Source organism: Leptosomus discolor, chromosome 23 (genome assembly GCF_034619465.1).
Source record: "Leptosomus discolor isolate bLepDis1 chromosome 23, bLepDis1.hap2, whole genome shotgun sequence".
NCBI classification, from domain to species: Eukaryota; Metazoa; Chordata; class Aves; order Leptosomiformes; family Leptosomidae; genus Leptosomus; species Leptosomus discolor.
This window is the reverse complement of record NC_141413.1, coordinates 8,683,251-8,707,324: the sequence shown is the minus strand read 5'-3', so window position 1 is coordinate 8,707,324 and position 24,074 is coordinate 8,683,251. Positions and strand designations below refer to the sequence as shown.

The following is a 24,074-nucleotide window of genomic DNA, read 5'->3' as shown; positions in this document are numbered from 1 at the left end:
AGCACAGGCACACGGGCACCGCGGGTCAGCCAGCCGGGCAGTTACACACCCGGCTCCCGCTCAAGGAGAACTGCAGATCCTTCAGGAGCTCGCAAGGGAGCATCAGGCTTTGTGCCAGACCCTGTCTGAAGGGGTCGCGCTGCCCAAACGTCCATCCTGACTCCTTCAGGACAGAGCAGACAGAAAAGCCGCAGCCCTCGGGGCGCCGACAGCGCAGTGATACTTTTGACAAGTCCTCCTTGTCCCAGGGGAGCTGCTACGCGTCAGGGGATCGCTTACCTTGCGCTTATCACAGACGGTGCCATCTTTCACCAGCATGGGGTCCCTCTCCGTGGGAGGCTTCATGTAGTCTAACGTCACACACAGAGCGTTCAGCACCCGAGCGTAAATCACCGCAGCCTTCTCCTTGGTAAAGGGCTTGGAGCCTGGATACTCACACACGAGCTTCCCACATCGGAGATCCCTGCAAAGGCATCGCGAGCAAAGGACTGGACGACAGCCACCTTCATCCTCCCCTCGCAGCTCCGTTGCCAACACCGAGCGAGTGCTCAGAGCACGGGCCCCGCACGCCCGACTCCCAGCACACGGACACGGCACGCTGACGTCCACCACGGGGCCTTCCCGCATCCCCCCTGCGCTCACAGCTCTGCACGGGCACGTCCAGTGCCCCTCCTGCCCAGCCCCGGGACGGCACGTTTCTGCCGACAGGGACCTGTAGGGGCCAGGCTCCCCGCTCCGTGGCAGACCACGCTGCAGCCAGAGCACCCCAGCGTCCTCGCTACGGCACTTACTTCCACACACAATACCGATAACCGTGGCGACCGGAGCCGCAGTGTCCCATTCTGTCCCTTTGGCTGTTAATTTCTTCGTAGCAGGCCATGGGCCCGTTCTTGGCCCCTGCAAACACCGAACAGCGCTCTCATCTGTCCAACAGCTTCTCTCCACCTTGGGGTTGGGCATCACCGCTTCAGCCACACGCTACACCCGCTACTCAGTGACGCCCGGGGCCACCTGCGTGCTCACAGGCGTTCGGAGCCACGGCTGTGCGGGAGCCCAGACCCAGCCTGCTCGCCCTCGTGCTCCCCACAGCCTGACACCTCTGCTCCGGCTACAGGGGCTTGGTCCCTTACAAACACCCACAGGCTAACCCACAGCGTGGCAGCACACAGATGGACAGACGCCCAAACACGCTTCCTCCCTTTCCTCCGTGCCTCCTGTCCCTTTTCGGCCTCACACACGGGTTGGGCTGCCGAGGTTTCCCCTCCAGTGCTTCCCTTCCAGGTCTTTGCACTTCCCACAAGACCACTAGCCCCTTCCTGAAATCTGTCAGCCTTACCTCGGCCGAAGATCTGCCGACACTGCTTGTCAGCTGTCTGGCAGACTCCCTGGTAGCAGAAGGCGGTGTTCCTGCTGCAGGGATGCCCATCCATGACCCAAAGGTCAGGTGGGCACTCCCCAGAGGTACCGTTGCAATATTCACTCAACTGACACTCATCCTCGGAGCTGTTTCTACATAACGTGCCTCTTTTTGCGAACTAGAGGAAAGAAAATAAATTAGATTAGGATTTCAATAGAATAGAGTTTCAATAGAACAGACTACAACAGAATTGGGAGACAAGAGGGGAAAAGGAGAGATAGAGACAGAGATGATAGAGTATTTTCCAGTTGGAAGGGACCTACACCGAGCAACTTGTCCAACTGCCTGACCACTTCAGGCACACTGCTGGCTCCTATTCGGCCTGCTGCCAACCAGCACCCCATGCTTCCACCATGCGACTTCCAGCTGCTTGGAATCGAGGCCCGTAAGGGAGAGATTTCAGACCAACCACTCGATCTGCCATTTTCAGCCACCTCATCAACCAGCGATACAAACAAAAGGACCCCCAAAGCTTCTCCCGCGGTAACACCAGCTGGCCTGATCTGCACAACATGTAAGTACCTTCCAGGCAGCACAGTGGCTCTCCCCCAGAAAGACAAGTCTCAGCTCCTCTGGCTCCTGACCACAGGGCACCCCTTCCTCTCTGTACATCTGCAGGACCAAAGCTGCCGGTGCTCTGGAGCCCCAGCTCCAGCTGCAGCCCCCCCGGACTGCCGCACGCCACAGACCGCACAGCCGACACTGTGTGACTCTCACGTGCTGCCTTTGCTCCAGCTCCTGTGTCCTCGGCTCGCTCCTGGACCCCACCACCCTCCCCTGCAGCCGGTGCGGCTCTGGGCAAGAGGGCAGCCGTGCCACGACTGACGGGAGCCGCCCGCCCCGTGCAGCCTGCGCTGCCCAGCTGGGAAAGCCAGATGGGGGGACGCCACTATGAGCCTCCCAGGCGGCCATAAAGTCAGCACCTCCTTCACCTCGGTACTTTGGGTGCACAGCACCTGCACCCTAAAAATACCTTCCTGGGACACAGGCGCCCAACTGGCACCAGCGCTGCACAGCGCTCACTTCGCTTTCTGACACTCACCCTCCACGTCCGCACCCTGGCCCGTACGGTCGGCTGGACACCCAGTCCCCTTTTCCCCTGGGCCCTGTTACTGTCCCATTTCCCGTCAGGGACTCCAGCGAGCGATGCCGGCGCAGGGGCTACCCCAGGGACTGCCGCAGGGCTCACCTGGCACTGCTGGCAGCACGGCCCCGACACGCACTGCGCCCCTCTCCTCATCTTGCAGCCAACGGCGCAGCACGGGTCACGCCGACATTCCTGGAGGGGGACAGTCAGGTGAGGTTCCACTTCTCCCGAGGACAAGGGCACAAGCTGGAGAGCTTGGCCTTTCCCTCCGGCAGCCCCTGTCACCTGAGGCAGCCATCTCCCAGGCTCTCCAGTGGATGGTGGTGCCCAGGGTCCCGGCAGAGCCCTCTGCCATGCTGGCTGCCACCAGCCGCCCATGCTGCCACGGCAAGACCGTATTTTCCGTCCTCTCAACCACACGTGCCTGAGGCCATGGGGGAGCCATTGCCGGGGCTGGCAGCACTTGCAGGGACAGAGACGCCTTGCAGAGGGGCACACACAGCACGAAGCTGGGGGGCTTCTAGCAAGACAGAGGAGATCATCTGCTGCTCAGCAGCTCTCCTCTGCAACAGGAGTACTGCTCCTTTACCAGACCTTCCCTGCTGCCTGCACCTCTGCCTACACTCTGCCAGCAAACCAGGCGACTGCTACAGCACCCCTGCCTTTTGGCAGGCTGCAGTCGCAGAGCTTCTCCCCACACCACCACCACGTGCTGCTTCGGTGTCCAAAACTGCTTCCCAAGTGGTACCTGCAGCTAGACAACCTGGGGTCCCGAGGGTCATCCTCCCAGTGCCTTTTGGGCTGTGTCCCTGTGCGGGGGGCTGGGGCAGCCCCTCTTTATAGGTACAACCGCTTACAAACTCCCTCCATCCACCCGTTACACCACACGACAGCCCTCTATGGTGGCCACTTCGGACACGGCAACCACAGCCAAGCATCTGCATCACTTTAGGGTTTCATAAAGTCTCGGGCCCTCTCTGCCCTGTGCGGGGGCCTGGAGGGTACACGGGCAATTCACACCTCTCCTGGCATTGTTCTTCCCCCCGCCCCCCTCCCCCCCCCGAGGACACAGGGCTTGGCTCTTTCCCGCTTTACCAGGGCTCCACAACCAACCTCTGCCGTACCGCAGTCACAAGCCTCTCCCGGCTCCACCACTCCATTGCCGCACACGGCAGCTTTGTGCGCAGCGTCCATAGCCGGCCTGTTCAGCAGACACTGCCCTTCCCCAGTGGCGAGAAAACGCTGAAAGTCTCTTACACTGCAGCTGCTGAAGGTTTTCAGGCCAGGCGAGTGTCTGCAAGAGAGAGCACAGGGCTACCACGGCCTCCGGCTGGGGCTGCGTGGCCCTTCCCGCCCGCAGAAGATGTCGGCAACACGGGGGCGGCTGCTCTCCGCCACGGTGGTCCCAGGAGCTGCCCCCCACCTGCCCCTCCGCCCCCGCACGCTGCTGGACCCATCCCCGGCTCTGTGCCTCGCGAGTGGCACCGCGCACACCCGGTGGGACCGTGTCCCCCTCGCGCCGTCCCGCCGAGGGGCAGGGGAGCCTCACGCCCAGCTGGCCTCCATCACGCAGGCGGCTCCCGCGCAGCAACAGCTCTGGGGGTCGTCATACGCCATCCCCAGGCTGCGCCCCAGCAGCCGGGCCACGACGACTGCGAACGCCTCCAGTGCCACATCCCTCCGGTACTGTAGCGGGGACAAGGACCAGCCTCAGCCTCAGCCTCAGCCGCACCCCAGCGCCTTCCCTCGGGGCTCTGCCAGCCTGAGGGTGCCTGCACCCACAGCCCGGGGGGCTCAGCTCAGCAGCATCGGGAGGTTATGGGCACAGACAGGCAGCTCAGAGGTACCGTACCAAGGCAACGCCTCCAGCACGGCTTCCGAGACACAGCTTCCTTGTAGAAGATGCCCCCGCGTAACGGGAGTGCTCCCTGTAACTGGGGAACAGACCAGACTCAGTCCGACACGAAGTATAATGGCACCTTCCCCCACCTTTTGTTCCCACGCCAACACAGACGTCTTAATCTTACACAAACAGGAACATTATGTCCTGCAGCCGCAACACACGGTACATGTTTTTCCACTGCAAAAATCTCTGCAGCAACTGCTCAGCATCTCCCGTGGTTGGGATTTTGTTCTTTTCCGTCCAAAACTCCAGGGAAGACAGAACTATCGTCAGATTGAGGGGAGCAAACATCTGGAGGCAGACAGACACCACGGCTCATCCACCGAGCCCCGGTGCCCCGCAGCCTCCCGTGTGCTTTAGCTACAGGCTCTTACCCGTACCGCTGCCTCCCCTTCCCCACCCGCGCTCGGGGTGGGACCGAAAGCCACTTACGCTGTTCACGTAGCTGAAAAGCTGCACCACCTGGGCTGTCACGACGTCCTTGTCTGCTCCCATATAGTCATACTGAAATGTGGCACACACATGAACACATCAGGGCACCGCGCGAGGCAAACTGAGCACGCTGGCTGCGGTCCCTGCCACAACACGCCCTTGTCCGTGCCCAAGGGAGTTAGTTCCCACCACGCAAAGACTCCCAAGCCTCGTGCAAATTGCCCTCAACATTCGTGCGTAGCTACCGACTTGCTGCACACAGAAGTTCTTTCTAGAGGCAACAGTTTGCAGTGGAGAGGATGCAAAGACTTACCAGAGCCTTGTCCAAAACGGCGTGTGTTTCCAGATACCAGGCAGATCTACGGACAGCTTGCTTACTCTGTAGGAAATCCAAAAAACAGATGAAACAACAAAAACACCCCACGCAAACGTTCGCTCGGAGCTTCTGCAGTTTGTAGCAGCTCTGCCAAGGAGACCTGTGCGTCCACGGTCAGTTACTGCAAAGACCTCATCCTCAGCACAGAGGAGTTACGAAGCCCTTCAGCATCTGCTGTACCAAATCAGCTCAGAAACACCGCGCTATTGCGCAAATCAAGGCATCCTCTGGCTACAAGTTTCCCATGTCTCCGCCCCACTGAAGACCCCTCCTGGGAGGTGTACTCACTGCCATTGTGTCCTCTGGCTTCCCTGACACCTCCCCAATCCAGGAACAAGAGCTGTTTTCTACGAGCAGCCGAGTCTCTACGTTTTTGTGCCACACTGGGTACACGAGATACTGATACCCGGCTGCAGCCTCCAGCGGCTTGATCCCGTAGCTGGCATTCGCAAGATGCAGGATCCCTCTGGAAAGCAAAGGCACGGAGCGGCGGGAATTCCCCCGCTGCCTTGGGACAACACCGCCGGTGCTCACACTGACACCCGTCCCCCGCGCAACCACTTTACCTCAGGCCGGAGCAGATGCTGAGTGCCACGAGCGAAACGGGGAAACCCTCGACGTAGCCCTCGTAGAAGCAGTCGCGCTGCAAGGAGCGAAGCCATATCAACGGAGCCAAGGTGTGCCCTCAGCGCGGCCGTCCTCCCAAACGCTGCACCAGCCGGGTGACACGGCCGTTCGCCGGGCAGCAGCCGCAGCCCCCCAGACAGCCCGAGCCCACATACTGCAGGGCAGGCACCGCCGAGGGATTGCCTGTATGGCTGAGCCCACCCTTCTGCCCCTCTGCAAAACCTCTGGCCCGCTGCTGCCCACCTTCCTCCAGTCACGCAGCACCAACCACGTCCATGTCTGAACACCACTGTGGTTACCTGCGGTCCCAGGGAGCGGGTTTGGTGCCTGGAGAGTGCTCTGGCTGGCACCACGTCGGGGAGAATGGGCTCTACAGAGCACCACTGCCCAGGGGACTCTCCTCCCGGGGCAGTCCCACCGCTGACCTGCTCTCAGAGCTGCTGGGTGCAGCGCCCAGGCGCGACTCTCACCTCGATACGTGCTGGTTCGGACCTCACCTGCCCCCCTCGGCCGTCGGTGTAGATCCGGAAATCCTCCGGCAAGAACACTCTGTGCACAACAGAGACGGAGCCCTCGCGGTCAGCACGGTGGCCACACGTGGTGGCCACCGCACGAGGCAGTGGCCCCCCTCCCGCCTCCCTGTGCCACCCCGGGGGCTGCAGAGGGCCCGGGGGTCGCGCTGCCGCTGCGCCCCACTTACTGCTGCCGCAGGCGCAGGGTGCGGGGGGTCCCCTCGATGGGGACGATGAAGGTCCGGGCGTGCTGCCCGCGGGGAGAGGAGCGTTAGCGGCCGGTGGAGCCCGGGGCAGGGGAGGGAGGAGTGCCGGGACCCCCACCTACCTGCGGGGCGCCCCCCGCCGCCACCGACCGCCCCCCGGGGCCCTCGCCCGGTTGCCACACCAGGGCGGCCAGTAGCCCCAGCGCCAGCGCCGCCCGCATCCCCCCGCCGGTAACGGCCCCACCGACCCGCCGGTAACGACGGCTCCGCCCAACGCCGTTATCGGCGCCCGCCGCGCGGCCCCGGCCCCGCTCCGCGCCCGTGCCCCGGCCCCGCCGGGTCCTGCCCCAGCCCCCTCTCCCCCTCCGCACCGGAGCAAGCTGCCACTCTCCGTTTTTACCGGGACCTGCAGCTCCTCCCGTGTCCTGCTTTCCCCAGGAATTAGCAAAGGGAAAACTATTTCCTCCGGCTCCTGCACACAGACAGCGCGCTTGGGGCCGGCAAACCCCCTCAGGTGGATGTTTGTGTATTTTCCACATCTGTTCACTGGTTTCTCCCCTTGATGACCAACAAACAGGTCCCAGTTTACCAACGAACAGGTCCTGTTTCCCTGGCACCACTTTCCCTGCTCTGCCCAGGCTGTAAATCCCATTCACCAGCTTTTCCAGTGCTTCCATGCTCCCTGACAATCTCCCACGCCCAGAGCAGAGGATTTGCATTAGGTAACTAACACCGACTCACCCATCTGTTTTTGACCCCCCCTCCCCGCACAGAACCTCTTCAGGCAGCTCCGCTTCGGGGTCATGATGGTGCCACAGACCAGGGTGAGGACGGTGACGCCGAAGCTCAGCAGCAGCCAAGCTCTTCGGCACGGCTAGGGCAGAGCTTTCGGCGGTAGGATCGAGGGAGAGAACCACAGGTACAGCTCCGGGTAAGGGCCGGGCAGGGCTATGGGACGTCTGCTCCGCTGCAGGGTCGTGGGAGCTGCCGTTCACCCGGTAAAGCCACCGTCAGGGTGACAAGCTTTGAACCAGGCAAACTCAGCAACTCCAAAACCCTTCCCAAACGTGAATCTGACCCACGCGTTCACAAGGGAAACTTTTTGTTTCACCTCAGCACCTTCTACTGCGACTAGGAAGCAAAAACGTGGAGAGAGGGGGGAAGCACTGCTCCCCTGCAGCAACTAGTGACACCCCCCGAACACCAAACAGCCAGGCTACCCTGGAGCAACGCAGCGTGGGGCAGGTCACCATCACCTTGGCACAGGACAAGTCAACAGGGCAGCAGGGGTCAGACGAGGCAAGGCCAAGACCAACTTGCTGCTGCCGCAGGTGAAGGCGTACGGCCTCCCCGCTCTCCTGAGGACGTAGCACACCGCGTCCTTGCGTGTGCAGAAAAGCAGAGAAAAGGAGAGTTAGGAACGACGAAAACCACGCTCCGAGGGCAGGCACGGGAGCAGAGGGCTCAGTGCTCCCTCAGGGCGCAGGCGCAGCCCCGGCTGGGCTGGCAGCACCGGTGCGGTGCCCGTGTCATGGCTGCCAGCACGTCTGTGCCCCCACCCCTCCTCTGCCGCTGGAGCCCCCGCTCTCCTCCACCCCCCACGCCCACCCGGAGCCCCCAGACGTGGCCGAGGTGCTGCTGCTCCCGGCCGCTGCGGGACCAAGAGCTGGGCCAGCGCCTGCGAGCCCAGGGGCAGAGAGACCCCGCGGTGCCCAGCCCGGCAGGCGGGCGGCTCTGGGGGTCCGGCCCAGACTCCCGCGGCAGCAGCACCCGGCACGGCCCCCCCTGCCCCGGAAAGCAGAGGCGGAGGAGAGCGCCTTGTACAAAACTGGCATCTTTATTGCTCGTTTGGTTCTTACAAAGGGGTCGGGAACAGCCCTTTGGTCAGAGCCCGACGGGGCCGGAGCGATGCGCGGGGACGGTTCTGCAGAGCGCGGGGGTTTACATGCGAGTGGGACACGGACGTCGCCTCCGCTGTCGCCAGACCTGCTTGGGGGACAGGGACAAGCGTACGCTTTAAAAAAGTCAGTAGTCATCTTCATATTGAACACACAAAATCTGAGCCACTTCCCTTCCGCAGGATCGCTTCTAAAAACCGCACGTTCGCTGCCCGGCACCGCCACCCTGCAAATATTGCTAACGCGCACGCTGGAAGTATAAAAACTCGTTATCTATGAAAAGGCACCATTTTCAGCACAGTTTTAGTTCACACATACAGCATCAAACACATAAGTACGTCTCTCTCGGATGACTCCATTCCCTCCTCTCGTCCCACCCTCCGGACCGGGCCCACTCGAGTCACGAGAGGCTCCTGGGGACGTCTGCCTCGGTCAGCCACAAAGCTGATGGTTACAGACAGCCCAAACTGAGGAGAACCACAAAAATTAGCAAGTGATTATCTTGGAACAAACAGAAGACCCCCACAAATACGTCTGGTGATATTCTAGGTGACGTTTTACATATTGCAATAGTGTTATAATTCTTACCCTAAGTTTATGGGAAACCACAGGAATTCAAGTATTTTATTACTGCAAATGCAATCACTATATATATATATATTTATATATGTATATACAGAGGAAAAGATATCTTTTTTGGCAATATTACGGGGGATTTTACAGACTGAGTTGGTACTCGGTGGCCAGCACAACGTGACAAAGCCAAGCACGCTCTTCAGTGCGGATTTCACTTTTAGCAAGTTTGTGTAACAGATTTCTACCTGTGACCACCAGCATCCAGTTCCTACCCACAGCACAACGGTATCGCGATTCACAGATCTCCTCGGCCAGCACAGCGAAGGCTAAACGCTCCTTTTCAGAAAGAGTTCCAAAATCTCACTTAGTCCGTGGTGTAGAAAGGGACGGCAGTCCAATCTAACGCAAGGTAGCCTGTAAGCATCCTGACTGACACTAAAAAGGTTTGAGGATCATGCGAGACAGTTGCATTAGTCAACAGGTTCCTGTTTAAAGTGCTCAGAGAAGCTCAGGATGCCTAGGCAGACAGACGTTTTTTGCTTCTCAATGCTCTGCAGGGACTGCTACTCAGTCTTTCGACCCAAATTAAAACCGTTTTTTAAAAGCAAAACACGGCCCTGTCTTTTCGTACCTTTATTTTCATCGCCCATTCATGACATCCTGGGCTGCGTCGAGCAGCGTGGCCAGCAGGCCGAGGGAGGGGATTCTGCCCCTCTGTTCTGCCCCGCTCTGGTGAGACCCCCCTGCAGCGCTGCGTCCAGCTCTGGGGCCCCCAGCACAAGACAGACATGGACCTGCTCGAGCGGGTCCAGAGGAGCCCACGAAGGTGATCGGGGGCTGGAGCAGCTTCCCTGTGAGGACAGGCTGGGAGAGCTGGGATTGTTCAGCCTGGGGAAGAGAAGGCTCCAGGGAGACCTTATAGCAGCCTTCCAGTACTGAAAGGGGCTACAGGAAAGGTGGGGAGGGACTCTTTACCAGGGAGTGTAGTGATAGGATGAGGGGTGATGGTTTTTAACTAAAAAAGGGTAGATTTAGACTAGACATAAGGAAGAAATTTTTTACACTGAGGGTGGTGAAACACTGGCACGGGCTGCCCAGAGAGGTGGTAGAAGCCCCATCCCTGGGAACACTCAAGGTCAGGCTGGACGGGGCTCTGAGCAACCTGACCCAGCTAAAGATGTCCCTGCTCACTGCAGAGGGTTGGACAAGATGACCTTTAAAGGTCCCTCCCAGCCCAAACTACTCTGATTCTATATTAGTGGAAATTAGTACAGGATTCTCATGTAGCAACTCACAATTACTAATTCCAACCATTAAACTTAGTGCTCATATAGCACAGCTTAGCGTCAGTCAGCATGAAAGTAAGAACTGAAGTGCACTTTACACATCAATAAACATATATACATGCATAAACATGTTTACAATGTACTTCTCCTCCTCTGGAAAAGTCCGCTGATACCTCATCTCACTTGTGCCATTAATGTGTAAATGGATAATATTTTCCAGCCCACGCAAAATAATTTTCAATTAATTGGCCAGATTTCCTTGTTTTGGAAACGGTATGGGTTACCTCAGTCCTTCACTGCACATTTAGAAAGACAACAACAAATCAGAGAATTTCATTATCAGGGCTCGCCACAGAAATGGGGAAACCAAAAGCAGCTCCCCAGAGCTGTACCTCAGAGATTACCTAACTGCCGGCTGCCCCGCGCCCGGCTGGACAGCCCTGCTGCAGTTTGCACAGCCACACTGCTCAGACAGACCGAAGAACGGGTTGGATGTTTTCAGTTCCTGTAGCTTTGGTAGAGGTATTTAGTTTAAAGTTTTACATTCCTCGTTTCACCGTCGCGTTCGCCTCGTCCCAGGCTGCAGAAGGAAGGCTTTCCGGGGTCACCACGGGCCACTCGATGCAAGAAGGGTCGCGCCATTTCAGCTCCGCCTCAGTGAACAGGTCAGCTCACGGGAAGGCCCCGAAGAAGCTGGAAGCTATTTGGGAGGCAAAGGTGCCGGTCGAGAAGGAAAATACTGTCCCTGAGGTAAACGCGCCGGCTGTGACGGAGGGGGTCCCTGAGGCGCACACTTCTGCTGCGGGGGCGGCGGCCTGCAAGGGGGCAGAGAAGCCGCCGTCAGTCCGGGTGCCTGCGCCCCACACGCCGCCCCTCTGCCCCTCGCCTGGCACTCGCACCGCGGCCGCTGCGAGTCTCCCCCAGCCAGTGACGCGAGCTGAAGGCTCATTTCGAACACGCCACAGCCCGACTCCGCTTTCCACGGCCCCAAATCCACAGGGAACCCCAGTTTGTTAACACACCATTTCTGCCCAAATAGCTTAAAGACCCCCCCGAGCGTCCCGCCCACACAAGCTATTTGAAGCGCTCCCTCTCGATGCCTTGTGCTTTCCGGACACCCGTAAGTGCTTTACGGTGAGGGCATTACGTCTTAGAAATACAATTATAAAGTAAAATGAAAGATGAAAAATAAAGGAAAACTTTCCGCTCCGAGTTAATGAGAAATGATCCTGTACTTGGCAATAAATAACGTTCATGAATCAGCGAAATGACAGATTTCTGAGTAATTTCTTTTTAAACTGTGTATTTTGAGAGGCATTTTATCCACCTGTACGCAGGGCTAATCCGGCCCCAGAAAAGCATTCGGAAACCTGTTAATCAGAACGCAGCCGTGACAGCGCGTAAAACGAATGCCGTGGGTAACGGCGCTTTAGCTCCACGGTGCGGAACGAAGGAGAAACTTCTTTCAATAACAGGTCAGTCCTGCTTGCCTAGAGCACCCGAGGAAACACCCCAGCGCTTACCGGGGCGAAGGCAATGACAATCCACACGCACCAGCGCAGCTGCTGACAGCGATTTGCCGTAACTCAGCCTACCTTGTCGGCAGCTTCGGCGGCTGCGGTGCCTGGTATTGCGGAGACGGGTAGTAAGGCTGGTGGTAAGCCTGCTGAGGATGCTGGTTAACTGGGTAGGATGGAACAGGATAGGCATTGGGTTCCACATCCTACAAAGGAAACGTTAACGAGAACGTTCACAAATTTGCACCCAGGAAACTGAAGTATTTGTTTCATCAGTTAAGTGACATTTAAGACCACTTGCAAACCAACCTGGAAATGCCAGAGTTGCTTTATCCTTCTGAGAAACTCAGTAGAAAGAAGCAACTGCAGTCTGCAAAGTACTCCGTTTTGGAGGAAACAAAGGCTGACCACAACAAGCACTTGATTTGTTCCGCAAGTGTGCTTTGGCTAGTTACTGCTTTCAGAGAGATAGCTGGTCCGCACAGGAGGGGGGCTAGGGAGCTGGCACGGACTGCTCCCCTCCTCGGGTGGGGTGGGGGTTCCAGTGGAAGGGAAAGGGGGCAGCCAAGCAGGCAAACTGCTCGCCCAGCCACACACAGACCGTAAGAAAGCTTAAACGGTGGGAAACTGAGGAGTTCCCCACACACGTCTTGGGAAATAATTCTCCTCCTGGCCTCTTAGCAAAGAAAAATGAAAACATAAAGTAACTCTGAAGCTTTTATTAGGGCAAAAATTACATAAACTGCCTTCACCTGTTACTTCAGAGTAACAAATAGGAAATGAAGTACTGAAAGGAGGCTCCCTCCTACCATGGGTACACCTCTTGGAGCGTAAGGCATGCCGTGTGAAAAGCCTCTCTGGGGGTAGTCTCTCGGCTCAGTCTCTGCTCTAGGAGGTGGTGACTGAAGTGACCTGAAACGCAACGGACAGGGGCTGCATGAGCACAGAACCTGACAGAACGACGGGGCTGGCTACGAGCCCCCGCACTGCGAACCCGCGAGATGGGTTTAGGCTGTCCCAGCACGTAGCAAGCGTCAGGAAGGCAGGATCTGCCGCGTACCCAGTAAACCACAGAACCCTTTTCCTGTTCAGGACTATGACAGCTTCGTGTTGCCACTTCACACCAAAGATGGGACCCAAAACCATCAAACCACCACCAACGCACACCACCACACACACCAGTAAGAAGAAAGTTCTCCGCTCCCTCCATTTAAAATGAATCCATCTCTTCTGCCACCGCCCGGGCCGAGCCGCGCGCGCCACTGGACGCAGGGACCTTTGCCTGCCGACCTGGGACCAGAACACGGCCCAGCCTTCGGCATGGGCTGGTGCACAGCGACGTCTACAGACTGCTGCAAAAGGGCAGAGGAGGGGAAAAAGGAGCATGTACTCACGAATGGCAGCGTGACATTAATCTTCTATAGCATCGCTTCAGCCTGTCTCTTTTTGCAAATGCCAGAGCAGCAGCTACAAGGAGTGGGAGGACCAGGAAAAAAAACACCAGCAGCCCATCTCTCAGTGAGGTGTCCTTGTCTGAGGGGGACAAAGCGACGGAGAAGAAAATAAAAGGCATTACACGGCGTTACCACCGCTTGACTCACTGCAGCAGTGAATATTTGGCAGGATTGGTTCTACAACTATTTCCCATTTTTCACAGAAGAAAAGACTAAAGAATCTACTAAGACTGCAAGATCTATGCCCAAGTATATTCTTTTCTGATTAACTTTTCACAGGGACTGCCTGGTCAAAGATGAAAGAACGGTATGTGCCATGATACCCCGGGCTGTAACAGCAGATTGAATTACTAGATCAATACCTAATTTTTCTTCCACTACATTACCGTGAAGGTCTGATGAGCTCAACTGAAAGACAGGAAAACAGAGCTTCTGCCCTTTGGCCTGATCCTAAATCTTCCTCTTCTCCTACCATTGTCTGCTGTAGGCAAAAACCGTAGAGCTTAAGAACCTGAGTTTTTACACGCAGCAAATTTCCCCACCGCAGGCTGTACAAAAAAGCTTTTCCCTTTTTTCACTTGATGATTTGAGACATCTGTCCATGCTCCAATGCGATTCTCCAGCCTGTTATTGCATCAACACAGTGCTCAGCTTCCCCCCAAACCCACCCCATCGTACGAAGATCATTCTTGCAGCTCATAGAAGGCACTACTACATTAATCCTATCTTTATATACTCCACACAGCCATTGCACAAGTTTTCTCCAAATTATAGCTTGGATTTGGCTTCCTATTTCACCTTCAAACTGCCGGTGAGAAAAGTAAGCTCCACAGCCTCTTTCAGTTTGCTCCCTCACACGCAGGAATTGTGCTCCCCTGCCCCAGGCACCGTTTGCCCACTCTTCACACGCAAACACAGATACATCTGTCTCCCAAGCACACGGATACATCATCTTGCCACGTCAAACACTGACCTAGTACCTTTCCTGTGGGAAAAACTACATGGGAAAAGCCCCACAAAATTCCCTCCCTGACCCATCTTTTCCCTCCAGAAAAAAAAAAAGTGAAACAGAGGCCCGCAAACAAACCCCTGCCCCTCCCCATCTGTTTGTCTCGTACCTCTTTTCCCCACCGTAAGTTGCTGGGGGGGGCGCACTTCAACTGTACTTGCTAGCAAATGGAGCAGGGCAGCTGCTCACCCCTGCCCCCACTGCTCGAAGCAGCGTGTCCTTAGGGAGATGCAGATTCACAGCCACGATTTGAACCCACGTCCTCAGCCAAAGCTCAAGTTTTGTTTGGGTCTACGAATGGAAGGGGCTTCAGTTCCCACTTGGATACAGGCAAGTCCAAGGTGTCAGAAATCACCTGAAGGTACCTAAACCAGCCCAGTTTCTTTAGAGATCCCCAGCATCCCAAAAGAGAGAAGTGCTCCACCTTGAGCCCAAAACCTGGACTAGAATTGTTTGCAGAGCGACAAGCAGCAGCTCTTCAGGCAGCAGCAGTCAGCGGGTTCAGAGCAGCCCGGCACCGCGCTCTGCCCGGCGCCGCCCCGAGCAGGACGGGCCCAGGGCACTGGAGCCCCTCACAAGCACTTGCCGTTATAGGGCGGTCCGCTGTCCAGGCTTCCTCCGTAGCCCCTGGTGTCACAGCGAGGAGGGGCCCAGCCTGCTTCGCAGTGGCAGCTCCTGTTGCTGTTGCACACCTGCGTTCACACCACACGGACACCACAGTCAGGTCACTCGGCAGCTGAGGCGCCCGCACAGCTGAGCAGCACGCAGCAGCCGCGACCGTCTGCTCTGCCCCTTCCCCACCGCCCGGCCCGGAGAACCTTCACTGCTAACTCCCACATCCATCTAAACAGCCCTTGGCCGAGCGTCTCCAGAGTTCACATGACTGAGCGAGCACAGCACTGCTCAGGATGAGCTTCCAAAGATCAGCTATCCCGACAGCTTAACGAGCTCGCCTTTTTTTTTTTTTTTTTTTTTTGGTGAAATGCAGCGTTTCAAATTACATTCGTAATATACTGGAATTGGGAATTCTTGCCTGGCAAAAAAAATACCATCTTCAGAGCTTTTGTCAAAGATTTTTTGATGCTGTTATAGGCTCTCCTGTCCAGAGACATTTTATAGAGAGTTTTACAGTTAAAAAAAAACACCAGAAAAATTAAGTTACTGCCCACCATTTTAAAACTTGCTCAACTCACATAACTTTGGTCCAATTTTTGCTGACTGTTAAGGCCCTTTTCTCATTAACACTAATGAAAAGCAGCTTTTTATAGCAAAACCCATCCTCAAAAGCCCCACAGAATTTTTTTAATCACTGCATCTAGCATCATGATTCCTTTATCCCACGTTAGCTACAGCCTTATTTGTAGGCACAAAAAAGACTGGTATACAGACAGCACTGATTAAGCACAATTGCAGCGTACCTGGCTCAAACTGGGACTTTTGACCAAAAAAGTCTGTTTATATATCTGCACGGTCATTGGCTCTAAAAGCCTCATGTTCTCGTAACAAAGACGGGAGGGAACTTACAGAAATACTGCCAGTTATCCCAAAACTTACAGACCGGGAGCTGGCTGTAAGCGTTCTCACACTACTCACCCCGTGCCCGTGACACTGCCTCTCCACGTCGCAGTCGTAGTTCAGGACAGAGGCACTGACGCACTGGAAGTGCCGGCAGATCTAGGGGAAGGGAGAGGCGCCCACAAATGAAACCGACGGCGTGCACTGACCTGCCCCCTCTTCCCCGGCTGCCCCTGCTCAGCGCTCGGCTCTGCAGCCCCCCTGCGCTGCCCACCACAAAGGCCGCTCAGTGTGGGTCTGAGCTGCCACTGCAAGTCTTTGTCTCCAGCCTGAATGTAAAGGAATGGCAATCAAACTGTGCACAGCCAGGATGCACATTCCTCTGCTGGGGCTAAGCTTCCAGGCTTTTCAGTTCGGTTGGATTGGAACGGAAAGTGGTCTTAAAGGCATTTGCATGCACCTAGCTCTTCCTGCTCTTCGACAGGACAAACATTCTAGCTCTCCACAACTCAATTTCTTTTGCTTCCTCTGTAAATGAAAGGCTCATTACACTTCTTATGCACACACTGCAACACGAGGCAGCGTGGGGAACCAGCGGACTCGCTCAGTTTTGCATTAGCTACAGGCATCAAAAAAATTAATGACCATAAACATTCGTGAAACAAAGCAGCTGAAAGTTTTATTCACATGAAACCCCCGAATTATTACTTTAGGAAACCACTTTTTAATTGTTAATTACCTTTCCAGTATCACATTTGGTGCCTTCATTCACCATCCCTGGGTCCGGGACATCAGAGCCTAGCTGGAAATCTACACCCCAGCACGTGGTGCCTCTAATGGGAGTCTGGATAATAGCAGGCTTAATTCCAAAAACAGGCATAGTTTTCACATTTTCACATTGCAGCTTCCCACACATGGCATTCCTGCAACGTCAACACGGGAATACTGAAGTGACACTTGGATTTAATCTGGGAAGACGACCATCACACATTTGATAGCATCTTTGCTTTCTACTGGAAGACACTGCTCGAAAATAAAATTGAGGCAACTCGCCAAACACAATTGATCTGGGCCTCATTTCAGTGCCACAAGAGTGTGGACTTGTCACGTCTTCCTGTAAGCTGTTGGGATATTTACATTAAAGAAAACAGGACGATTTGCTCCTCGATTTTCTGTATGTGAACACCTTGGGGTAAAGACAATCAACGATGGGAGATGTGGGACACACCGAACGCGTGACGTGCAGATGCCCCGAGGCCACAGAACCGCACGCCCGGGAAACCGCGGCACGAGCCCGAAAGCTTCAAACCAGCTATGGAAGAGCTGCCTGAACACTCGAACTCTTACGTGCAGGAGTTCAAGCCAGACAATCTAAAACAAAAGCCACAAAACTTACAACTGCTAAGTGTGTGTGTGTGAGGGGGGCTTTAGTGCTAATAACAGCTTCAGCAATTAGGACCACACACACCTTTTCTATGCCACCTCACTGTGGCATCAGAACGACACACACGGGTCAGACTATGGGATAACATGCCTCTCCCCAGCGCGCCTGCTCAAACACCCCAAACCAATACCACAGCACCCAAACAGGGATCCTCAGCGACACCTTTAGGGGCTCAACTCACCAGCTGGAACATTTCTTGTAGTCATGGCCATGGAAACCACAGTTGCCAAATCTGTCACCCTTGGAATTCACTTCAGCAAAACAAATGTTGGGGGCTGCTTTGGCTTCTGCAAACAACAGCCCATCCCCCAGACAGAGGAACCAGGTTAAACAGGGACAGAAACATCTCGTATCACCATGTCTCCTCTACCCAGAGCAATTATCCTGCTACACCTAGTAATTTCCATGCAGCACAGAGAGCTTAAGAACTCAATCAAAACAATAAAGAGGTGGAAATGTCAGTACTACAAGGTTCCAAGTTTAAAAGGAGAGAGAGAAAAATAGTCACTTAACGTTGAGCCAACTCTATCATCTCATATTTCTTCAAGGCTTCTTTGCAGCCCTATACACTGGAAGCCCCACTGTAAAAGGAACAACCAGTGCAAGAAAATTACTGCTTGAATCACCAGCACGGCACTAAACGTAACAAAGGGAGAACGCGTGAAGGCTAAGCCATAAACATCACTATTTCAAGTCCTTTGCCAAAGCCAGCTGGTCTCTGTCACAGGAAAACAAGCAAATACATTTTAAATAAACTTAGTGTATTCTTTCAGCTACGTCTCCTAGAAAACCTGTAACACTGTGCTCTTCCTTACTTGAGCCAAAGATATCCTGACACTGCGCGTCGTAGTACTGGCACACGCCATTGTAGCAGTAGGCTTCCCCGTTGTGGCAGGGGTGACCGTTCTGAACGGTGAAGTCCGGCTGGCAGAACTGGGACGTGCCGTTGCAGTACTCGGGAAGGTCACACTCGTTGTTCCTCGCTCGACACTCGGTTCCTCCAGGAAGGAGCTAAAGAGAGAGGGGAGAGGGAAACCGCATCAGCAAATGGCAACCTTACAGCAGAGACGAACACTGCACCCGACCCACGACCCACCCCCCAAGAAAAGGGCCCTCGGTGGGTGCTGCGCACACGCACGGCAATCCCCTCTCACAGACGCACTGGCGAGGCCAACGCTCTCCTTCCCGCAGCCGCTGAAGAACACCTCCAAGAACAAGTTCCGAGGCTCTCACCTGGCAGTTTTTACAGCAGTCGCCGTAAGCACATTCGGCCCCGGATCGGAGTCTGCAGGTACCCGGCTCGCAGCAAGGATCGCTTTCACATTCCTGAAAACACAAGCGCTGCCAACATCAAGAAACGGCCCCCTCCGCCGTGCACAGCCCCCTCTCCAGCGAGGGGCAGGCAAGGCCACCCTGGCAGCACTCGGGAAACACACGAGCTACGAACCTTTGGTGAACCACAGTCGCACTCCTCCCCAGCGTCTACCAGCCTGTTCCCGCAGTACGGGACGCTATAGGTTTCATCAGGCCTGGGAACATTGAGCAGGCAGCTTCCACCCTTGTTGAGAGTTAGCTTCTCAAAGTCTTCTGCGCTGCAGCTGCTGAAGTTCCTCGATCCCCTGCAGAGAACATGAGCTTATCTTTGCACTAGGCCAACCCACAAGCATTCCCTCCATTTGCAGAACACGGGTAACGTTCGCTTTCCCCATGAGCTGCAAGCGGGACACGATTTCTGAAGATGGAAGCAACCTGTAAAAACTGAGCACATGGGTGGGGAGTTTTGACCCTTTGGAAAACGCCTTCCCTTTTGTCAGGCACTTACGATGCTCCGGAGCTCATAATGCAGCTGCTTGCTCCGCAGTGACAGACGCGCTCATCATCATGGTTCATCCCCAGGTTATGTCCCAGTTCGTGAGCCATAATTGAGGCGAACATCTGTATACTGATTCTGCCAAACTGCACAAGAACAAAACAGAAGAAAATTAGCGAACCGCTTATATTGAGAAAGTCAGTGTTCACTTACGCGCCAAAAAGACGCTTCTGTCGTTCTGTCTCTGCATTAAAAGGATTCTCAGACCAACTGTCCCTGCTTTCCAACCACGTGCACGTCATGTGCTTGGTAATAAGAGCCCTTAGAGCCACGCATTTGGGATACTACCTAACAACCTCCAGTGCAGCTGCAACATTAACACAAAAACTAGAGTTCTCCACACCAGCCCAAATCTCTATAAACATGCCAACTCCAATTCCAGTACTTCTGTCACTAGTCCAAGAAAACAAGATCGCTGGGATTGCCAGTTATCCGAGATCAGCAATTCAGCTCGTTAACGCTCTGCAGTTTCACATAAAGAGGGCAGTCAGCCGGCACGGCTCTAGGAGTTCACGGCTGCGCGGGTCAAGCAGACACCAGAGGACAGGTTTGAGAACACCCACAGCTCCCATGTACTTCCAAGGCAGGCGTGCTTAAAATGTCAGCAGAGAAATCCTGTCCCTTTTTCATGAGTGCTGCACACTGAGGGGAGGGGAAGCTGAGCAGAGGATGCAGAAGACCACAGAAAAGTTGCGATTCAGGTACCATGGAAGTCCCAGAAACGATCGGCGGGCACATAAAAGCCCCCACTAAGCCATTTCAGCTTTGGTACCGGAGATTCTGCACTTCCAGGAAGACTTCTAGAGTGCAAAACTCGTATTTTGGTCACATTCACAGTATCAGCAAAGATCTCTCACCACGTTAATGCCTCCGGCGTGGCTCTTGGAGCACACTGTTCCGACATAGGCCATTCCAGCTGTGCCACCAAACCCCTTCTTCCTACAGTCACGGGAGAAAAAGGAAAGGCAGTGACCCTGACTGCACAGGCACTGCCAACAGCCCAGCCCATCCGTACAGCCGCTCAATACATCACGCCTGCTCGTGGGGCACAAAACACTGCTCTTCCAGCTCTCCAAGGCTAACAAAGCAGCGCTGCTATTGACTGCGGGTATGAATGTACCAGATCAGCTTTATCTTTCTGTTCACCGTTATTTCATTCTTTGGAATTAAGAGAAGAGTTTGCAGAGAAAGTCAGCCTCTTCCACATCTTCCCTCGAAATACGAGCTAAATGGCCCACCCTTAAAATCATTTGTTTTAACTGGCTGTTAGCTGCCTTTCTACTACTGCCAAACTCCACGGATTTCTTTCCTTGTCAACTTCCTTTTCATTACCTACTTGTTTCTACACAGTTCTTAAAGCTTAAGCGCAGCAGCACAATGCACCACATTTTCCTTCATATACAAGAATTTTAAAAGTGAGCATTTTTTCAGCCACTTCACCCCCATCACCTGAACGGTGCTGTTCTGCCCCAGAGGAGAAGAGGCTCCCAGCTCCTGCGGGAAGGGGAGCTGCTGCTCCGCCCAAGGGCAGGCTGGGCTGTCGCCCCGCGCGAAGCGTGCGCTCGCCTCTGCCCTTCTGCTGCTCTGGGCAGGGACTGCCCAAGGACCGCGCTATCTGCGGGAGCGGGAAGCGCACCGGGGCAGGCGGCCTGGGAGCGGGGCGGAGGCGTCAGCGCAGGAAGCTCTCTGCTAGTTTAAGGCAGCAGGGACGGACAGATTAACGTCACGTGGCAAAGCTCAAACCACATAGCTATCTTCTGGGCATCGAGGGCAGAAACAACCTTTCCTTGATTAAAACGCAACGCTCTGCACCAGGTTTATGCTCATTTTGAAGTGGAAAAAGCACTAGATTACAAGTCTAACCAGCGTACAACCTGACAAAGGATTATCTGAGTGGAGGCTTTACACAAGACCACATATAACATCACAGGACATGTGTGGGACAAGAAAAAAATCTGCTATTTAGCAATATACCTGTTAGAAAGGACAATGAATTCAAGGCCCACAGAAACCTTCATAAAAATGCTTAAGTTGACTTGGAAAGTTTTCACAAGTACATAAGCCACAGCAGACTGCACTGGGTTCTCTGCTGAAACACAGCAGCTACTTTGGATACTAGAGCACGGCTGAGCAGACAGGAATAGAATAAGCTTCTTAAGAGTCAAAGGGAAGGAACTGCAACTCACAGAACAAACTGGGCACTGTCGTGTCTCCGGCGCAAAACCAGATTCTTCTCTCGCCACTGTACAAAGTTCGCCAGCACATCACCAGCACCCCCGTCTGTGCTGATTATGTTCTCGTACTTCCAGATCTCTAGACCAACCAGCACAATGCGGATGTTCAACATGACGTACATCTGGGGAGGAAAAAAAAAAGGAGAAACACTTCTGAAGACCTTCAGGTAAGAACAAGCGGCCTGGCATTACTTACCTTATTGCAAGGATCTACTTTTCCTGTTTGGGTTTGTTGGTTTCGTTGGTTTATTTTTTTCAGTTTAGTACACAACTCGCATCAACAGAATGCATTTTCCCCCTGATTCAGACTTTCATTAGCTACAGGATCAATGAGAAAATCCAAAACAGAAATAAAAAGGAGTCTCTATCCTGACAAACAGCACCATCTGAACCAGTCAAGCTGCAAGACGTGCTTTCTCGCTAACCTTGGCCAACACTAAAGAACTGCAGTAATGGTAAAGATCTGGGCTGTCTCGCACTGTACATAGCACCGCTGGGAAGAGTTCCCTAAATCAATTCTCAAATATAACAACTGCAGACGAATTTAGAGGCGGAAAAGCTTCCATGGCGATGCATTCGCCAAAGCCCACTGCCAACAAATACTGCCATCGCTTCGCACCCCTGCTGCTCTGGTGCTCCTTCAGCGCAAGGTGCGGGCACGACCGAGTTCTCTCAGTCATCAATGCGATGGCTGAGGGAACAGGTTCAGCTCCTGCCTTGACAAAAACCTTTATTTCATTTCTCACCAAAGTGGTAACAGAACAGACTCCAAGGTGGAAGTTCACACAAGTGAACTGAGCCGCAGGGCGGCTGCACGCAGCATCGCTCAGCGCAGCTTTAACTTACGCTGTCGAGGAAGTTTGCCAGCTGCACCATGTGTTCTCTTACTTCTGTTTCACTCTTCCCAAAATCTTCAAACTGCAAGACGAAGAAACTCGGTCACGAAGAGAAGAGGTAAAGACAAGAGTCAGAAAAAGGAATGAAACATTTTAAGACTAGTGACGTGAAAATCACTTTGCCTGGCTCCAAATCTCCTGTCAAGACAGCAGCACCTTCACTGCTATCGCTCAACAGCTCAACACTCAAGAGAAAACAGCAAAGGCAGTTTTTGCCACGTGTTTTCCTTACGTTAATAGATTCCTTGCAGAAACTCTCCATGTCTGACAGTTTACTCTTCCTGAAGAGTATTGCGCAGAACGTGTTTATTCAGTTTTAGATTAGCATATCTGCAAACCCTTGGCCCAAGTGTCAGTGTTTCAACAATCCATTTGGGAGTAATAAAGACCTGAGGGCTTCTCAAGCCATCTCCTGGGGAGGAGGAAGGGAAAGCGACACACAACCCCTACCTTTTCTTTATCCACAACTATGAACAGCTCCACGTATCTTGTTTGATGTAGGACCGCTCTCTTTCTCTGTGGAAAAAAGTTTTAGACAACTTAATTTTATTAATTCAAGTGTAAACAAAAAACCCCATGACATGGTCATATTTCACTTGATACGACTAGTGGTTTGAGACACACACCCAAAGCACCCTGCCAAGACGAAAACAAGCCAACACCAAGAAGTGTAATCCAACGCAATAACCATTTCCCTGTGAGTGTTTTACCCTAAAAGTGAGCTGCACAAAGATTTCCCGTGTTTCAAAAGCAAGGGACCTTTCTACTTTTCCCACAGGTTTCTTTGGCAAGACAGCACACACTTTTATAAAGGAGCAGAAAGATACGAACAAGCAAACGCCAACAGCCTTGAAGTGAAGGGTTTTCATTCTCCTGCTTTTACTGCAGTCCTGTTCCTGCATAGCCAGTCTTTAAATGACAAGCGGGACCTTCACACCAGTTATTCTGACGGTTAGGAGAATGGAATAAACAACAGAATATTCTCTTGGCTTGTGAAACAATACTTTGCTAATGAGCCTCTCCAACAAGGGCAGTGTTTCTGCCCTTAAAAGCCCCAGAAAGCTCTGCCCATGAATAATCTAACTAGCCACTCGACTCACTGCTGCACGCAGAAGCAGAAGGAAATTGCAACTGCTTTGTTCAAGCAACTGAGTTTTTCAGCAATGTAGAAAGCCCTCTGAATCAGAAGCCTTTAGGTATGTGTTAAACCCCAGAAAATCTGATAAGCTGCTTCCACATTCTTAGCTGAACACTCAAAAAAACGCATTATAGGGGACTGTAGAGGAAACAGCGGAGTACTTACTCGCAGCAGCTGAGTCATACTGGGATGGTGATTTTCCTCCATATGTTCCCTTTCATGGTCTTCGGTGGTTACTCCACACATCGTGGGCTCTTTCTTCACATTATCCAATCGATACAAAATGTGTTTAGAGCCAGAAGAGGAATCCATGGGCTCAATTCCATAGGTGATGTTCCCTATCGTCACCAAACCCCTAAAACACGGTAGTGTGGGAGAAATTCTTGCATTAAGCGCAGAGGATAGTTACTCAGATTTTCCCAGTAAAACAAAGGATCAGTTATTTTTTGATAACTAAAGGCATGTCTCTATCTCAGTCCTTGCAAAGCAGCATGCTTCATTTCAAGCCTGAAAGCAGCTTTTCGCTGGGCAGGGCCTTCACAAATACAGCAAATTAAACATTTTTGTAAGAGTCTGCAATGCCCAAGAAATTAAGTCACAAGCCTTAAGCAAAGATGCTTTAGTTCAATTACTATTGCCACTTTGGTGTCTGACACGGCACTGCAAAAAATCAAAGT

General features: G+C 53.8%; 1 protein-coding gene across 1 annotated transcript in view; it reads right to left on the bottom strand.

Annotated features, from left to right (window-relative positions):
* LOC104349077 (uncharacterized) overlaps window positions 1-24,074 on the bottom strand; it is a 37,778-nt gene that overhangs the window by 1,700 nt on the left and 12,004 nt on the right. The window contains exons 8-46 of the mRNA XM_086477151.1: window positions 23,563-23,752; window positions 22,710-22,775; window positions 22,210-22,281; window positions 21,316-21,485; window positions 19,987-20,068; window positions 19,082-19,215; window positions 18,707-18,878; window positions 18,493-18,585; window positions 18,075-18,270; window positions 17,441-17,546; window positions 16,555-16,738; window positions 15,894-15,974; window positions 14,887-14,992; window positions 13,232-13,370; window positions 12,647-12,749; window positions 11,916-12,043; window positions 11,113-11,135; window positions 10,878-10,990; window positions 9,184-9,370; window positions 8,506-8,546; window positions 8,120-8,345; window positions 7,639-7,691; window positions 7,302-7,434; window positions 6,961-7,118; window positions 6,543-6,604; window positions 6,313-6,391; window positions 5,782-5,858; window positions 5,504-5,681; window positions 5,153-5,218; window positions 4,840-4,911; window positions 4,532-4,698; window positions 4,357-4,438; window positions 4,054-4,190; window positions 3,618-3,798; window positions 2,607-2,696; window positions 1,337-1,535; window positions 792-897; window positions 280-463; window positions 50-163 (exon numbers count right to left, since the gene is read on the bottom strand). Of these exons, the coding sequence (XP_086333277.1) occupies window positions 50-163; window positions 280-463; window positions 792-897; window positions 1,337-1,535; window positions 2,607-2,696; window positions 3,618-3,798; window positions 4,054-4,190; window positions 4,357-4,438; window positions 4,532-4,698; window positions 4,840-4,911; window positions 5,153-5,218; window positions 5,504-5,681; window positions 5,782-5,858; window positions 6,313-6,391; window positions 6,543-6,604; window positions 6,961-7,118; window positions 7,302-7,434; window positions 7,639-7,691; window positions 8,120-8,345; window positions 8,506-8,546; window positions 9,184-9,370; window positions 10,878-10,990; window positions 11,113-11,135; window positions 11,916-12,043; window positions 12,647-12,749; window positions 13,232-13,370; window positions 14,887-14,992; window positions 15,894-15,974; window positions 16,555-16,738; window positions 17,441-17,546; window positions 18,075-18,270; window positions 18,493-18,585; window positions 18,707-18,878; window positions 19,082-19,215; window positions 19,987-20,068; window positions 21,316-21,485; window positions 22,210-22,281; window positions 22,710-22,775; window positions 23,563-23,752 (4,750 nt within the window). The remainder of the gene's footprint in view (window positions 1-49; window positions 164-279; window positions 464-791; window positions 898-1,336; window positions 1,536-2,606; window positions 2,697-3,617; window positions 3,799-4,053; window positions 4,191-4,356; window positions 4,439-4,531; window positions 4,699-4,839; window positions 4,912-5,152; window positions 5,219-5,503; window positions 5,682-5,781; window positions 5,859-6,312; window positions 6,392-6,542; window positions 6,605-6,960; window positions 7,119-7,301; window positions 7,435-7,638; window positions 7,692-8,119; window positions 8,346-8,505; window positions 8,547-9,183; window positions 9,371-10,877; window positions 10,991-11,112; window positions 11,136-11,915; window positions 12,044-12,646; window positions 12,750-13,231; window positions 13,371-14,886; window positions 14,993-15,893; window positions 15,975-16,554; window positions 16,739-17,440; window positions 17,547-18,074; window positions 18,271-18,492; window positions 18,586-18,706; window positions 18,879-19,081; window positions 19,216-19,986; window positions 20,069-21,315; window positions 21,486-22,209; window positions 22,282-22,709; window positions 22,776-23,562; window positions 23,753-24,074) is intronic.